This window comes from Coturnix japonica, chromosome 2 (genome assembly GCF_001577835.2).
Source record: "Coturnix japonica isolate 7356 chromosome 2, Coturnix japonica 2.1, whole genome shotgun sequence".
Lineage (NCBI taxonomy): Eukaryota > Metazoa > Chordata > Aves > Galliformes > Phasianidae > Coturnix > Coturnix japonica.
In genome coordinates this window covers 37,910,049-37,927,801 of record NC_029517.1, presented here as the reverse complement: position 1 = coordinate 37,927,801, position 17,753 = coordinate 37,910,049, and the positions used below count along the sequence as shown (strand labels likewise).

General features: G+C 41.9%; 2 protein-coding genes across 2 annotated transcripts; both read left to right on the top strand.

Annotated features, from left to right (window-relative positions):
* Nucleotides 1-455: 455 nt before the first annotated feature.
* ENTPD3 (ectonucleoside triphosphate diphosphohydrolase 3) lies at nt 456-13,670 on the top strand. The gene is made up of 12 exons (XM_015853898.2): nt 456-636; nt 2,551-2,701; nt 3,465-3,624; nt 5,303-5,533; nt 5,924-6,196; nt 6,293-6,403; nt 7,761-7,898; nt 9,920-10,608; nt 11,024-11,779; nt 12,618-12,717; nt 12,931-12,984; nt 13,497-13,670. Exons 1-8 carry the CDS (start codon nt 471-473, stop codon nt 10,151-10,153), a joined length of 1,464 nt encoding a protein of 487 aa, XP_015709384.2. The 5' UTR covers nt 456-470; the 3' UTR covers nt 10,154-10,608; nt 11,024-11,779; nt 12,618-12,717; nt 12,931-12,984; nt 13,497-13,670.
* On the top strand, nt 10,510-13,684 carry RPL14 (ribosomal protein L14). Its single transcript, XM_015853997.2, has 6 exons — nt 10,510-10,608; nt 11,024-11,125; nt 11,685-11,779; nt 12,618-12,717; nt 12,931-12,984; nt 13,497-13,684. The coding sequence occupies exons 1-6, from the start codon at nt 10,606-10,608 to the stop codon at nt 13,581-13,583; spliced, it is 441 nt and encodes a 146-aa protein (XP_015709483.1). The 5' UTR covers nt 10,510-10,605; the 3' UTR covers nt 13,584-13,684.
* Nucleotides 13,685-17,753: the final 4,069 nt, after the last annotated feature.

Sequence of the window (17,753 nt, the reverse complement as noted above, 5' to 3'; positions counted from 1 at the left end):
CACGCTCTGGCACAGACTATTTTCAGAGCCAGATTAGGCAGTGGACTGCCTAAGCACTCAAAAGAGTACTTTTACTGCACAAATAGAAAAGAACCTCGTTTGTGTCTTCATAGATTCTCTGTGTAACCCTGAATCTAAAGCCTGTGCTCTGGTATCAAACCCATCAGTGTCCAGTGAGTTTAGCCAGGGTAATGGGAAAGCAATTCACAGTGCTATCTATGTGTCAAGCATGGATTTTCAACCTGATGCTGAAAGGAGATGAGTGTTTTCCATTTTCACTGAATTCATTACTGAGGATATACAGTGTGCCGTTTATTTTACACCCAGATTTATTCTGTGCTCTTCTGCTAGATTCTTGTCTAAGTACCTAACATGAGAATTAATATATCTCTTGTAAATACACCGTGCATATACTTTCAAATACTTTAGTCTGATTATTTGAGAAAGTACAGCTCATATAGGTGTTCAAGATGCCACTGTTTGTCTCTTGTTTTAATCTATTACCTTTTTCTCCACAGTATGGAATAGTCCTTGATGCTGGATCTTCGCGGACTACAGTCTATGTCTATGAATGGCCAGCGGAAAAAGAAAATGATACAGGAGTAGTGAGCCAAACCTTCAAGTGTGATGTGAAAGGTGAGCTCAGATAGCAGTTCCTTACTTCTTTGTAGCCTTTGGGAAAAGGTTATTTGGAGGCTTATACTGTTTCTCTTTCCAGTTTTGTTTTGTGTTTTTCTTTCAATTTCAGTACTGAAGAGCAAGAACTGTTAAGACCATGTCTGTGTCTGTCAACATCAGTCCTCCAACTGTTGCTATGGTAGGGTGTGCTGTTTTCCAACAGAGAGAAAATTATAGTTAAGCTTGGTTTACTCCACTGCAGTGTATGAGTGGTGCAAACAGAATTCAATTACAGAGTCAGTTCCTTTACAATGCTTACAATACCCTGAAATAATTTCTTTCAAAAGAAACATATAAAATATATCTAAAAAATAGTGTGGAATAAGAAATCTCAGAAAAGAACTGGAAATTTAGCCCCGGTTAGATGTTTGGCATTGATGAGGGCAAAAATGGATGTCAATTATGCCACTGGAGTCTGAAAAAGTAGTTTTTAGTTTCCAAAAGCGTTAACTATGTTTAAAAAATACTTCTGTGGATTGAGTCAGGTTTCCTAGAGAAATGGGGCTTATGCAGTTCATCTGGAATTATTCTGTGATTACTTTGAAAGGGACAAAAGAGGGGGAATTATGAAAGGCATCAAGAAAGTGAACTGGAAGAGCCTGTAAATTCTAGATAGCAAGGGAGAGTAATAAATTATCAAGTAAAACAGTAAAACAACTGCTCTAGCAGTTGGCTGTGGATTTCTTCATAAGAAATGTCAGTGACCTTTGGCTAAGTTTTCAAAGATACCAAAATTTCACACACCTGACAGAGGTGTAGCTTCAGAGGTTCATAAGTGACTATGAAATGAGTAGGAGGGAACAGTTTCTCAACAGCACCAATCTTTCTGTCATCATAATTAAGCATATGGATAATTTTAGAGCAACAAAGGAAGGAAAACAAATGTGTAATGTGAAGAAACGTACTGTCATGTGCCTGATGATGTGTCATTTACAGGTTGCAAGAGTGGCAGCCTGCTTGCTGGGGCAGGGGGTACACTGTGCTTGTTTATGTCTTAACAAATTCAGCGTGTCCTGTAGGAGTTCTGCAGTGAGAAAGTGGCAGTTCCTATTCTGCTCTAAAACGAACACGGAAGTATTTTGTGACTTAACTGGGTAAAAAAAAAATATTGTGAAACAGAGGAGTCCAAATTGCTTTGAGCTTTTCAGATCCCACGGGGCCTTAACCAGAGTCAACCACAGTACTTCTCATCATTCAGTGTGTAAAATCAGCACGTTTTACTGCTCTAGTCTTGGGTGCCTCTGCTCTGGAGGAGACAGAGGGTTCATGTGTTGTGTTCCTCAGGTAAGTTGAGTGTAGTGTCAAAAGTGTCTGGGCACTTAAATTGTGCCCCATCAGGAGGTAGACTTGTACATACTGAACTTGAAAGTCAAACAATCAACTGATTTGTAACTTCTGAGGTGTTCTTGTAATTTCATTTCATCTTTTGTTAGGTAACTCTGCCATGTCTGCTTGAGCAATCCCCAGATCAAAACCTTTCAATGCAGTGCAAGTAGTCTGTCCTGATCGGGCTCTAATCATCAGCAAAGCAGGCTGTCTAGAATGGATAGTTACTGCCCTGTGACCTGCTCTGCCTGATCTGAACGCTGAGGAGTAGAGGCTCTTGTCCCAGGAGAGTGTATGGGGGAGTGTGATGCAACAACAGCTGCTGATGGTGTGGAGCAGAAGTTGCTCCTCTGCTTTCCTGGATTTCTCTGTGTGCTACTTCCTCAGCTAGGGAATTTAGTAAGGAATGAAATTTATTAAGGAACACTCTATTGTTTGCAACTACATGAGGGAAGAGGGAAACTCTTTGTCGTAACAACTATTTGCTTAATTAGGTTATTTTGTACTTGGCAAAACAGTGCAGTCAATCTACTTACTTTCTTTTAGGTCCTGGTATATCCAGTTATGAGCGTAACACAGGAGCCCTTGCAAAACCCCTTGATGAGTGCCTGAATAAAGTCAAGGAGAGAATCCCAGTTCATCTACATAAGAGCACTTCAATTTATCTTGGGGCTACAGCTGGCATGCGACTACTGAGGTACAGTGGAAGTTTGAACTCCTCTGCATGTGTGCTGGTATAGCAGTCTGTGAAGAAAGAGTGTGAAAAAGGTACTGGGCACCTTTCTGTCCAATGGAAATTGGTTGTTTCAAAAGGAAATGGAGCCCAGTCAATTGAATTCAATTATTTTATTTTATTTTTTTAATAGGGAAAGCATGGCTATATAAAAATCCTCTCTTGCACCACTTTGGAAATAAATCCTTGCCTTATTCTGCAGAAGGCAGAATTTTAATTTGCTTTTTCAAAGCTGTCTTAAAATCCAATGCATCACCAAACTGACGTTTGTGCATATCTGAGGGCAGCAAAAAAGCTAGGCATTGCAGTTTCCTTAGTGTGAATGCGATGTCATGTGGCTTTTGGGGTCTGTCTATGGCTTCAGCTGTGGCATGAACTTTTTTATGTGTTTGGTCTCTGACTAAGCAGAATGAAAAGAAAGATTTCAGGACTGTTTTAGCCAAGAGATATGTAAGTGTTCAGTTCACTAAAAGAAGAGTATGTTTGAGACAAAATAGTTATGAACTTGTATGATAAAGAGTGAAGTTGGTATATAGTGGGTGAGTTGCTTGCTGCGATGATGCTGGGTGTTTGGCTGTTCCCTATAATAAGCATCCCCTTTAGGCAAAAGCAATGTCAGTTTTTATTAGGTGATTGTAAGGCTTTTCTTGAGCTGCTAGGCAGTGAAGATTAAACATGAAATTGCCTTTCCAGATGCTCAGTGTCTCATGTTTTGTGAATTGCTTAGGTTGCAAAATGAAACAGCAGCCAACGAAGTCCTTGCAAGCATTCAAAACTACTTCAGAGCACAACCTTTTCGATTTAGGGGTGCGCATATCATAACTGGGCCAGAGGAAGGGGTGTATGGATGGATAACAGCCAACTATTTAATGGGCAATTTCTTAGAGGTGTGTGGAAAAAAAAAAAATGCATGCTTTTCACTGTTCTCTTTCTTGTAAATGAGAGGTTTGAGAGGAAATGCCTGCTAAAACATCATAGCTATAATTTTCATTTCACAGTGAAGCACATAACGGGGTCTTGTGGTAGTAATTGAACAAAGAAAGCATAGATGGGAAGATGTGACAGGAATCTGACCTGGGAAAGGTAAAACTGTAGATCAGTGGATCTTCCATAAATGACATCAATGCCACACGTAGAAATAGAAATTTCATCACTCTTAAATGCATTAGTATTTTAAAATGTGATGGGTGTTGACTATCTTGACAGTGGTGCCAATTATGGATGTTTCCACCTGTGACTTCTGCAGGTAGTTGCTGTCTTTGCAACCCTACTGATAAAAAGTCTACACAGCTTAGGAGTTTCCAAACTGTTTGGCAACAGTAGCTCATTTGTCTTAACTGAAAAATACAGCATTTATTGCAGTTCTTCCAGATAGTCTTGCTAGGCTGAAAAGAATTCCAACCAGACCTCTGAGTATTGTTCACTGTCTTGATAGAATGGTTCCTGATCAGTCATGGAAATCAGTAAGCAGGAGTTGGTGCTCCAAGTGATACTTCATGGTGAATGTGCTGTTGGTTCCTGCTAAGAAAACTACATAGTAGAATCACATGTTCTAGCGTGGTTTTTCTTATTTTATGCAACAAAAATGACTTCATGAAGTGATGTCAGTCTCCTACAGCATGAATTTTAATAACAAATATCTCAATTTCCATATGACAGATTCATGAGGACCACCATAGAGAGTGCTAGACATTTTGAAGCCAGTTTAGTTTAGGGTTGTGTGAAGACTAAAGCGTGGATTATTATGAGTAGGAGCAAGAAGCTTATCACTATTCTTGTGACAAGGCTGGAGATAGGAGTGAAATTCTCCCATAGGCTCTTAAGGGGAATCTATCACTGTAGATTTTTTTTTCATAAGTATGTTTGTTAGCCCATGTTTCTTTTCCTTTCTTACGTTTACATCGACATCATTGTTCATAGTAAATTATACTGCAGTACATATGGACAGAATTATTAACGCAGAAAGGGTATATATATATGCACAGTGACTGTGTAGATCAAATGCAGAATCTGGGGGATGTTTTGGATAACAAGGAGAAATGCCAATTGGGTGGATCAGATTTATTGCCACTGCATTTTCAGTGAAGGACATGTACAGATTAGGCGTTCACATTCCTCTGACTTCTATTTTACTCTACTTTCGTTCTCTTTTTCTGTGTGATCTCATAGTATTTTATTCCTTTAACAATTTATCTTGCCTTGAAGCAAGTAAATTTGCATGCTAATTCTATTCAGATCTCCCAGGTACCCAGACTTCAATTTCCTGCATTCTAGTATAGATATTGATCAGGTTAGTCCAGTGCTTTGATTATTGTGCTGTCCTTGGTGTTCAAAGCTGTGCTGTATTACTTTTTCCATCTTTCAGACTCCTTGCCCTGTGGGAGGACTTCTCACTTACCTAAAAACAACATCTGCATGTTTTCCTTAGAGCCAAGAACTTTGGGAAAGAGTGAAGGACAAAGAGGGAGGGGAAATCTAAGAGAATTACATTAAAAGTAGAAGAGCTTGAAGGGAGAACAATCAGATGGTATTTCTAATAAGCTTTGTTTTTATTTTTATGTGTAGAAAAACCTGTGGAGGACATGGGTCCATCCATACAGAAAAGAGACCACGGGTGCACTGGATCTCGGAGGAGCTTCCACTCAAATTTCTTTTATCCCAGAGGACTCTCAGGAGAGCTTCAATAACACCATGCAAGTGAAGTTATATGGTTATGACTACAGTGTCTACACTCACAGCTTCCAGTGTTACGGGAGAGATGAAGCTGAGAAAAGGCTTTTAGCATTGTTGCTCCAGGTCTGTTTAAGACTGTTTGCTATGCTGCTCTTGCAGCTGTTCAGTAATTGTCTAAGCAGGTTCTTAGGGTTGTGATCTCTTCCCTTTGGTGGAGTTTGGAGACCCCAGTAAAAGCTTGTGTTGCTGTGGCCAAAAAGCACTTAGGTTTCAAAGGTCTTCATACGTGTTAAATATTGAGTTTTGTATCATTAGACAAAAAAAAACCTCAGTGGGTTCTGTAAGGGTTTTGCTGATTTTGCTAATGATGATTTTGAGGAAAAGAGTCCATATGAATTACAGTGTTCAGCCATGACAGAGAACAAGAACACGTGTATGTGGATTGAAAAGGTTTCTGTAGTTCTCATCACATGAGGTCTTTCTTGCTTTTGAGTAGTCTTTGTTTTTCTTCAGAAATCAAGCACCAATTCCACTGTGGATAATCCATGTTACCCTCAGAATTACGAGACTGCATTAACAGTGAAGTACTTCAGTGGCAGCCTTTGTACACAGTCTCTGAGACCAACAAACTACTACCCAAACCAATCCATAATCTTCCGTGGAACAGGAGACCCAGGTCTGTGTCAGGAGATGGTTTCATTATTGTTTAACTTCACTACTTGCAGAAACCAGGAGGACTGTCCATTTAATGGAATCCATCAACCAAAAGTTAAAGGGAATTTTGTGGTATGTTTCCAAATCAGCATTTCTTTCTGAACTTCCTTGCTTTTGATTTCAGTAGTTCTGAAAGTAACAGACCTTTCATCTGCTCCTTTTCTACAGGCTTTCTCAGGATTCTACTATACAATTAATGCTTTGAATTTGTCTGGGCACTTTTCTCTAGCTGACTTCAATTCAAGTATGTGGTTTTTCTGTTCACAAACCTGGGCCCAGGTAAGTGTGCCTTTGAAAATGGACTGTTTGAGTACTCAAAACTTTTCAGGTCTATATCAATATTAACATTTGTTTTCCCACCATGCTTCAAATCAGAGGCATTACTTTCAGAGCAACCCTTATACTTCGTGTAAATTTATTCATTCCAGGGAATTGGAGATTGCCACGAAGGAAGCATTTAGAAGGCTGATAAAACAGGCCAGTTTAATCTTTAAGACAAGACTTAGCTAGGTAATTATTGACAACACACTTCGATCTCACACACTGTCAGCAGTATCATGATATATTCAAAGCATTTAACAGCAAACAGTTGTATTCTACATTTATCAGCAAGTGTACAGTCCAGCAGAGCTGATGCAGTATAGCCATAATTTGACTTAAATGGGAGCTAACTTTGGCTGTGAAGAACTTGTACTGGTGGAAGGCAAATAGATTTTTCACTATCTCTACAGAGTTCATATGAGGAAAAGATAAAAAACTGTTAAAATTACTAAAGCAAATTGGCCCTAACTGGCATACTATGACCTTTTCATCCAGGAGTTTTTCCAGTTTACTTAATCTGTCTTGGATGTTTTGAGTATTCTGTGATACACTGATCCTGTTCTTCTTGTAACTAATGGGACTTGGAACTGGGAGTTCAAAGCAGTTTGCTTGGTTCTTTGAATTCCAGCTGATTCTCATCTTCAAAATGAGCATCTTGGGTCAAAATTGACATCCAGAGACCAGTCCTGTGATAAAACATACTGTATAACCTGCAAGCATCTTTATCTGATCGAGGTTTAACTGTGTTTTTCTAATCCTGTAATATTCCTCATGCTCTGTTCTGATCTCAGCTATTTGTGTGAACATAGGATAAACGGATGGACCTGTATCAAATTGAAGGAAAGTACCTCAGATTACCAAACTATCTCACTGTTTTGCATTCAGTTTGCTGCATTTCCTACTGTAATTTCCCATCATCATAGCTTGAAAGCTGACTGCCACACACAAGGTGCACTTGGTAATCCTCTTAAAGAGATCTGTGGCTGTGGGTTACTGCTACAGTTTTAAGCCCACCATAAAGATGACGTGGAAAATGTAGGAACCATAACATCCTTGATCTTTTATGTGCAGTTTTATGTTTATTTTGTTTATTTTTAACCATGTAAGCTGTCTCAATGTCAGGGTGTTTTCACTCTAAATCTCTTTCTAGTTGTCCACAATTTTACTTGCTTTTTCTAACGCATTTTAATTAGAAGCCAAAGTATTCTGATTGGTTTGCTTTCAGGTCTCTTGTTTTTTTGGTTTTCTTTTTGGTAAATGAATTCATTTTATAATTTACTTTTTTTTTTTTTTTTTTTTTTTAATGTGCTTTTAGCTCCAGTTGATGCTACCTAAAGCTGAAGAAATATACGCTAGATCCTACTGTTTTTCAGCCAATTTTATTTATTACTTGCTTGTACATGGCTACAACTTTGATGCAGGGAATTGGCCACAGATACACTTTCAAAAGGAGGTGAGTAATAATCATTCTTCATAAATTTCAGCTCAAAGATGTCTAGAAGAAAACAAGAGATGCAGCAGCCTACAAAAATATTCTGGTTGTAAGCAGCCTTTATAGATGATTGTCAAATGACAAGCAGAAAACAAAGCCACTTTTCAAGTCTCAGTACCAATTTCAGTCTGGTTCCAGAGGCCACAACATTACTTGGTGATGCTGGCTACATTCTTTTAAAAAGCATTAACAATAAGTCAGATATCAAATAATACTATTTTTAACCTTGCCCCAGTTAAAGTACTGGCTCACTTAAGGCCTGAAACTCTTCTCCAGTCAAGGTCATTGAGCTAACGCTGATGGGCTGAACAGGAGAACTCCAACCTTTCTGTCTGCTGCCAGAGCCTTGGGCAAATGGGCAGAGATGGTTTGTAGTCAGAAGATGAAGCAACTAGGGCAGCTGTCATCCTCATATGGCCCATCCACCTGTTCTGTAATCTGGTTTTCTGGAATAAGAATTTACACTCATGGAGTGTTGTCTTGGATGTGGCAGACAGGCTTACAACCATGTTTGTGTAATACCTACACTACTCTCTTCCCTGGCCTCTGATTTTCCTCCTAAAAGCTAGAATACTTGGGATGAAGTGGTATACATTCATTCTAAAGCTGCTGCTAAGAAATCCTTGCATTCAGTTCAGAAGGCACGGCCCACTATGTAAGCCTGGCTGTTACATTAGGAAATATAGTCCTTGCACTGCTCTGTGACTGCATCCTTTCCTCTCTGTTACTGCAAAACCTTGTCCTGGGTTGTCTCTTGATCTCCATTAAGTCTGGAAATGTGTTGGCACTTGCATGCAAAAACAATAAATGAATAGTTGTTGATCTTCATGCAGGGAGGTTTTAAATGCAAGGCATGCTGACAAGCTTTCACTGAGAAATCATAAGTAATCACAAGTCATGTTTTCTGAATACTCAGACTCTACCACTGGTGTACTAAAGAATCAAATCAGATTTAGCCCTTCTACCAGGCAATAAGCAAAGCTTACTCTGGGATCTTAATCTGGACCTGCAAGGAGTGCACCTTTATTTTTTTAACATACGTTTTGTTGCCCCCTGCAGGTGGGAGCAGCCAAACCCAGCAATATTTTTCTGTATTTAGCCAGGACCATAAAAATACTGAGCAAAATGGAAACACAAAAGGCTTTTTTGCTACCTACAGGTTGCACCGGGGTAATTGTGAAAGTCCAAAAGAAAGATTACATTCTCTTAATCAGATCTGCCCCTCAAAGAACTAAAACTGGTCACATCTAACATGACTAGCTACCCCAGAGATAACAGCACAGTTGCTTCCAAGAGTACATACTGAGAAGCGTGGGTGTTTTTTTCTAGCCCATGCTATAAAAGAATATTTGCTTTTAGTTAGCCAAAGCTTAAGAACCTTAACACAATACTAAGATTTGTGTAGAACTAGATGATTTGCAAATGTTCTGAACCCCACGATGAGAGGTTTTCCCTATTTTATGAATGAAAAATCAACGTAGTCCATCTTACTGCTTTGCTGAATCTGCTGTATTTCAGTTCTTGCTGCTGTAGCTTTTTCTATATTATTTAAACAAAAGGTATTACAATATACACAACTATAGAAATGACCAAATATTATAGATCCTTGTAGTCTCCTACAACCAGTAGGACTGCTTAAAGTTGTTCGTTAACATTAAATTTACCCTACCCTCCTCTTTGTTCATGTCAGTTGGACTGTTTTTATTTACTTGAAGAACGTCCTAGGATTTGGCTTCAGCAGGAGAGTGATTCTAAGAGTTTGCAATAGTGCTGATTCTTTATGTTTCATGCATATAAAATCCCATAACAACTGGCTGTCTGCTTGTATATCACCCATCCTTGTGATCAGTTTTATTAGCACCCTCTTGAACTGAAAAAAAAGCAGTTTTCCTTGATAACTTAAGAGAGAGTTGCCAGCAACAGCAGTTCAGCTCTTTGTCTGAAAAGTACACGGGAATAGGACTCTTTTATCTGTATTTCAGGTTGGAAACAGCAGCATAGCATGGTCACTTGGTTACATGCTAAGCCTCACCAACATGATTCCAGCGGAAGGCAAGCTGATCCAGTTACCTCTGAAACCTCCCTTGTTTGCTGGGCTCCTCATCTTCCTCACTGTCCTGGCACTGCTGTGTCTTTTCTTCCTTGTTTACTTGTGTATTGTGTCACGTAATCAGAAGGTCATCAGCCACGTGGAATATGTATTTACTCCAGAATGAAAAACCTTACCTAAAGACTGACCAAAAACCTTACCTAAAGATTGACCAACAAAAATCATCATCCTGTAGGGTTATGTAGAACTTTATAGTTGAAAAACATAGTTAATGACGGGTGAAACTGACCAATAAAAGTCATCATCCTATAGAGTTATGTAGAACTTTATATTGGAAAACATAAAGACAGGTGAAAAGTGCTGGAAAGAAGAACGAATAAAGGAGATAAGAAGCACTAAGGAATCTGTGCTATGGTGGAGTGCTTATTCATGTTTTAATGGTCTCTTTCTGTCAGATAAACATGAATTTTTGTCCATTAATCCATGATTCTGAGGCATTCATGTGGTAGGCAATTGGACGATCGCAATCCCGCCTCCGCACATGCGCAGTAGAAGCTGGAGGGCGGTTTCCGCCCTGCTCGCGTCCCGCCCTTCCCTTTCTGCTCGCGGGCGGCCATCATGGTGCGGGCGTGTGGCCGCGGCGCCGACAGCGGGGCCTGGAGCCGGCGGGGCCTCCCCGTATCTTCCCTGCTTGGTTGAGGCGATCGGTGGAGGCCTCCCTGCTCCTCACCCTGCGGCGGGGCTGGGCTTTGGGCCGGGCTTTGGGCTGGGAAGGGAGCAGGCCGCATGATACGAGTCGGAGCGGGGCACGCGTGGCCGCTGGGCCGCGATTGGTGTGGGAGGGGGGTTTATGAGGGGCGCTTTGGGGTGTGTGGGGTTTAAAGGGTGCTTCGGCCTCGCCAAGCGGCTCTACCGCTTTACATCAGGGGGGTTGGAATGGGTGGCTGCGGGGCTGGGGTTTGTAGGCAGTGGAGGGGTACGGGGTGCTGCTTGCGGAGCCTTGAGTGCTGACTCGTAGCAATCTTTGTGCCCATAGGTGTTCAAACGCTTCGTCGAGATCGGCAGAATTGCCTTCGTCTCCTTCGGGCGCCATGCTGGCAAGTTGGTGGCCATCGTGGATGTGATCGACCAGAACAGGGTCAGCCCAAAGCACTGTGATTTTGTTGTCTAAGTTCACTGTGAACGGCTTGAATCAGGCCTTGTAGATAGAGCTTAAAGGGAATTTGCTGCCAGGTTATTCAAGGGAGTAAGCATTTGACACAGCTGTTATTGTATTTTAAGCTTTTGGTAGCAAGCTGTACATTGCTCCCTCCCATCTCTCCTGAGAAAAGAAGTGGCTGAGTAAATCCACTTGGAGTCTGAAACCTCTGAATGGAATGGCACTTGATGCACGCTTGAAGTAAATGAAAGAAAAGAACAAACAGGTTCTTTTCACTATATGTAAAGATCCCTCTATCCTGAAGACCCAAAAAAAGATCTTATTTGGGTGTGTTTTTCAAGTTTTTTTTTTTTCCCAAAGATGAAGATGAGCCTATAGGGTTTGGGTAATGTGCATCAGATCTCATTTCTGGTTTTGTCTGAATAACACGTATCTTGATTTGAAGTATTGATATCAAAGTGAAGTTCCTAAATGATTAGGAAACTAAGTGGAATATGATGGAAAAGAAATCATTTTAAACAATAACTCACTTTTTCAGGCGCTAGTGGATGGCCCCTGCAGCGGTGTCAGGAGACAGGCCATGCCCTTCAAGTGCATGCAGCTGACTGACTTTGTTATCAAGTTCCCGCATAGGTGGGTTGTTTGATTTTTATTTATTTATCTATTTGCCTCTATAAAACATACTGTCACTTGCTGTCTGAGTTATGTGATCTGATGAGAGATTTTCATACAACTTTGTCAATACATTAATGCGTATGCAGCTGAAATTGGGCAGACCATGTTATAACGGCTGAATGTGGGTAGGTTTCATTTATCACCATTGGTTGATAACTGCTGCTCAGGAGTTATATTTGGGATGTGACCTGACCTGGGCACTCATGTCACTTTCTGGCATTAAATGCATTCCCTCTCTGCAGAGCTGCATGGAGTTTTAGGAGACTGAACTGACCCCACTCTCTCCAGTTTAGTAGTTATCTGAGCTTTGGTGAACTTCTTCACTAGGAGAGTGGTTAGGCCCTGGAACAGGCTGCCCAGGGAGGTTGTGGATGCCCCGTCCTTGGAGGTGTTCAAGGCCAGGTTGGACGGGGCCCTGGGCAACCTGATCTAGTAAAGGTGTATGTTTGGTGGCCCTGCCAGGCAGGGGGGTTGGAACTACATGATCCTTGAGGTCCCTTCCAACCCGGGTCATTCTGTGATTTGGTGGCTTAGAAGCAAAAATTGCTGCTTTTCTGATTGAGAAGCATTGCTGGCTGGAAATCACTCTCAGACTGAGTCCTAGCAAAGCATTACACATAACAGTATTTGAATGCCACATATATCTGTGGGGTATAATTGCCTAAAACTGAAGGGTTGGTTTCTGCATCTGAAGGAATGCAGAAGGATGATCTTCCCTTGTGTGAAATGTGATGAGATGCCATCAAAGTGTACTTTTTGTACAGATCAATATAACTACTTGGCTCTTTTAATGCAGCGCTCGCCAGAAGTGTGTGCGTCGTGCCTGGGAAAAGGAGAACATAAATGAAAAGTGGGCAGCAACACGATGGGCAAAGAAGATTGAAGCCAGAGAAAAGGTATGAGGTTTGACTGGATGTCTAATGCACTTCATACTTGCTTCTGCTTGTGATACATGTCCCATTGAGGTCCTCTGCAGTGGAGATGTGTACCTAGATCCAGTCTGGGGATGGGGGGGAAGTCAGAGTTAATCATGGAACATTGTGAAGTGCTGAATTGTATGACTTGCATGGCTATGCAGCACAGCCTCATGACTGATTCTTTTCAAACAGAAAGCCAAAATGACTGACTTCGATCGTTACAAGGTTATGAAGGCAAAGAAAATGGTAAGTGCTTCAGTGTGGTTTCTTTACAGGGTTAGTGCTTTTAAACAGTAGAGTCACGTGGAAATCCTTACTAGTCTTGCTTTTATAGTTGGCTTGGTTTATAGAGTGACAGAAAATATTGGGATGCCTTGAATTGATCAGACACGAATTCACGTGGTCTGTGTGTCAGTATTCTGAGTTATGACTTAGGAGTTCCCTGCTGCTGAAATGAGATATTCTCTGTTGGATGCAGTTAGTATTTAATTCTGTAATAAACTCCTTACACGTGGAATACTTGAATATCTGCATTATCAACCTGAGTGATGTTTGCTGCTTGGTAGATCAGTTTTAAGTGGAATTTGACAATGTAATACATGGTAAATCTTTTGACTTATTAAAATACAGTCAGATTAGCAAAGGTTTGTTACTGGAAAGGGCAGAATCTGAAAGCTTAGAATTGAAGTTAAGGAATGATACCTTGGAACTGTTGTCCTTTCCATGTGATTAATAGTAATTTTTGGTTGTTTTTACAGAGAAACAGGATCATTAAGCATGAAATTAAGAAGCTCCAGAAGAAGACCACCAAGAAAGACAAGAAGCCAGAGAAGAAACAGAAATAAAACGAGCTTCTAGCTATGTATCACTTGGTGTCCATGTTCTGATTCTTCAGAAATGACAAGTGGTAAAAGATCTGATGTCAATTGTAATCATGTTCACTTTGCTTCTGTTGTCTGTGTCATTTATTAATGTTACAAGTGTTGGGTTCAGGGGTTTCTCTGGATCATGCAGGATTGTTTTTGTCACGTTCTGCTGACCACACAGACTACGCTCAGTTCTCTGTACCCAAGACAGTTTGAAATGCTGATGTTTTTACTTATGGTAGTTCATATCCTTGGACATCATCTGGTTACCTGTGAGCAGTGGACCTGAGTGCTTCATTATAACAGGATGGGAATAGGTGGTTTTATTCAGCACGCCAGCTCTTTAGTGTGTTTGAAGTTGATAGCTTGTATCTCTACCTTACACATGAGTTCCATAAACTGTGCAGCACACAATTGCCACTTGTTAATCAAAACGATTAAGCGATGACCTAAAAAATAATCCATGATTTCAGTATTTCAAATTGATTACGTCTTTACACTTCAGTGTCTTCATCTGTAAATGTCAGCGCCTTCCATGCTGTCTCAGGCATGGTCTGTGCGCAGAGGATGTATTTTCTTCACGTTGAATGAAGAAATTGGAGTTCTGAGTTCCCTTGTAGTACAAAGGGAAGTTATTTTTAAAGTCAGCTATAAAACAGAGGCAGGAGAATACTGAAAAAATGAAGGTTGTAAGACCTTCAAGGACACTGTCAAATATGCATTCATATATTGTCAAGTAGATTGATGTGTGCCTTCAAAAATGAGTGCTTATCAATAGTTACGTGCCTGGTTCTTTTAACTAAAACTGGGTGCGTTTCCTCAAGCACTTGGGAGTAGTTTGACAACAGTTTTATGCCTCTGGAATTTGCATTCAAGCATCTGGAGATGTTAAATTATATTGGATTACAGGCTGGAGGAAGGAGAAACAGAATGTACCAGGTTTTGGGTAACTTCACCTTCTGACAGCGTGTTGTGTGTAAGCTGTGTGTGCTGCTCCTTAGTGATAAAAGCTCTGAAGCTGCCTGTGGCTTTGCATGTATCAGGGGTCCACCTCCAGCATTGAGTGCTGTGCTGGATGGTTGGATCTAAAAGCCACACATACACCCAGCAAGGCCAAAGGATGGCTTTGTTTCTAACGCTTACCACACGATGGCAATATTTGCTCTTCACAGCACTGCATAAGGTAATTGCCACACGTGCATACAAGGGAGCGGTGCCAAACAAAGGTGATGGCAGGAATAGTTGACAATGATGGATGTGCTTATCCATATCTTTATTTTGCACTTATAGTTGACTGAGATGGAATTTGTTGGACAGAGGCAGCATGTGCTTCTTTAATTTACTTAGTGGACTGCTAAGAGATTGGATCTGTTAGGAAACCTCTTAAGGTGAAGGCCCAGCATTGTTGTTCTTAGGTGGTTTCAGACAGAACATGTAGGAGGCTTGTTGGGAGTAGAGAGGTCCGTGTTGATAAGGTATTTCTCCATTGGGCTCATGGCACGAAGGTGTCTCAGGGCGTTTTATTCAGCCCTGTGCTGAACATGGCTGAGCCCACTTCATACCTGCTCTGTGTGCTGTACTGGGGCACAGTGCCTGTGGTGCAGGTTTGTATGGCAGGTTCTCAGCTGGATGCTCTGCTTTGGTATGTGCTTTGGAACGGGAATAGTGCTGATATTTAAATAGCAGGGAAGAATATTATCTTTGAGATCAGCTGGAGCTTTACCTGAAGACACCCAGCGGGAGGGGACGACATCTGAATATTTTCCACAATAACTCAGCAGTCAAGTCTTAGATCCGCTGTTTGAACCTCATGTTTACCCAAGCTGTCAAACAAAAGAAAGGCTGCTCCGAGCTGAGTTCCTGATTGATGCTGTGTAAAGGTGGTATAAAGAATGGGAAATAGACCTGTGGGCTTTGTCCTTTCCTTCCCCTTTCTCTTCCCCCCTGGAGCTTCTGAATAACCTCAAATGGATTTTTTGTGGGGGGGTTGTTTATCTTTTATTTCTACCGCTTGTCTCATTCACATTGCACACGTGAGCCTTAGCTCATCCTGGAAGCCTCAGAGGATAATGGAAAAAATCAGAGGGTTTATGGCATAATGAAGCAAATTAACTCTGACTGGCTAAAAGAGGCATTGTTTTTGCTCTGGTTGCTCAAAGCATTTTGCAGGGTCCGGGGGGAGTCTGGCAAGCTGCTCACCCCATACGTGAGCAGGCTGCCTCAGCTCCCAGCCACCTGAATGTGACCTAGGAGAAACTACTGGGCTTGGGAGGTGCTGGGTGGGCACAGACAGCAGCGTGTCCCTTCCCTTTCTCCAACATGTATGGCAGCAGGGCCAGCGCTGCTATAGGATTCTCCCCTGCCCAGTTTCTTCAGAACCTTTTTTAGACCTGCCTGTGAATCTTAATTTTTCAAGCCTGTTCACACTGCCCCTATCCACAACCTTGTGATAGATGTCCCAGGAGCTGCTGCTGTTTGCAGAGGAATCTGCTCTATTCCAGTGCTGTAAACCCATTGAGGATCAACCTGTGTTTGAGGCAGCATTGGGGCTGGAGATGGTGGTGAGAAAATGCCTGTTCCATGCCCACCACCCTCTGGTGAAGAACCTTTTCCTAACACTCACCCTGACCCTCCCTTGATGCAGCTCTGTGCCATTCCTTCAGGGTTAATATTGGAGATAATAATAGTAAGAGTAAATAACAAAGAGAAATCCGAATCTCCAGATTTAAATAGTCACAGGCTGAGAAAGTATATTTTTCTAATTAACCCACAGACTCTGGAAGTCTTAACAATACTTTGTGCCTCATTCTGTGTGCGTCTGAGTGATGGCAGCAGCCTGATGCCGTAGGTGCTTGTGGGAGGCACGGAGCCATCACACCTAGGGATTGTCTGGTTTCTCTGCAGATGCTATTGTGCTTTCTGACGCCGTGAATGCTGTTTATAAAGACATTCTCCTGCTTCAGGATGAGGCCCTCTGATTTTTATCTTGAGTCAGAAAAGGTATAACAGAAGCACCTGACAGCATTCATGCACCCTGATGCTCTGGTTGGGGCCTTGTTATGGGAATTCAGAGTGCTGTTGGTGACCTGAGTGGGATCACTGCCATGAGAGCAATGCAGACATCCTGAGAGAGCAGGTTGTCTTCCCTTACCTCACAGATATGCAGAAATCTCCCATTGCCTTTGTTTTCCCTGCATTAGAGAGCTGGGTTGTGTCCCCTTTAGGGACAGTGGCCAGGGATGGGGGAACATCGTGCTCAGAAGCCAGATGAAGATCTGGTTTAGCAGCCTGTCAGTTTCTCAGCATCTCCGGCTCTGCAGACCCCAAGCCCAGCACCCCTGGTAGCCACCTGCTTGTTCCTTGCTGTCCTTTTGCAGTAGCTAGGAGGGCTGGCTGCAGTTTTAGGGTACCCTCTATAGCCTTCTCCTTAGTAGCATTAAGGCCCACTGCCAGCAGATATAAGAGATAACAGGGAGAAAAAAGAAATCCAAAGGCTTTCTTAGCAGCTCATTTGTAATCAGTGGGCAATAGGCAGTGATTTATATGGGTAGCGATTGGGTCTCTGAAATCCATTGAAGCTTATAATTATCTTGGTGTATGTGGAAAGTTGTATTCACGGCTCCTCAAACCCATTAGAGCCTCACGTTTTTTTCCAAATGGGGAAAAGATAACCTTTACCTTTATCTGTTCACCTTCTCAGAGGCAGAAGATCTTTCTGGACCTTGCTATCCCTTCTGAGGCCTGTACCCGTGCTGGTACCAGGAGCTTCTACCCCAGCTCCTGAGACAGAAGAGGAGAAGATGTCCATAGAGGAGATCCTACACAGCCTCTCTGAGCCTATGCCAGTTCTCTGTTGTTTGCACAGCAATAGAAGTGCTGTCTCATGTTCAGAGGGAGCCTCCTGTGGGCCACTTTCTGCGTCATTTCAGAGCCAGGTTTTGCTCTTTGAGAGGAAACTTGGCTGGAAAGCTGCACAGTGGAAAAGAATCTGGCAGTGCTGGTGGACAGCTGGCTGCACATGAGCCAGCAGTGTGCCCAGGTGGCCAAGAAGGCCAACAGCATCCTGGCTTGTGTCAGAAATACAGCCAACAGGAGCAGGGAGGTGATCATCCCTCTGTGCTCAGCACTGGTGAGGCTGCACTTCAAGTG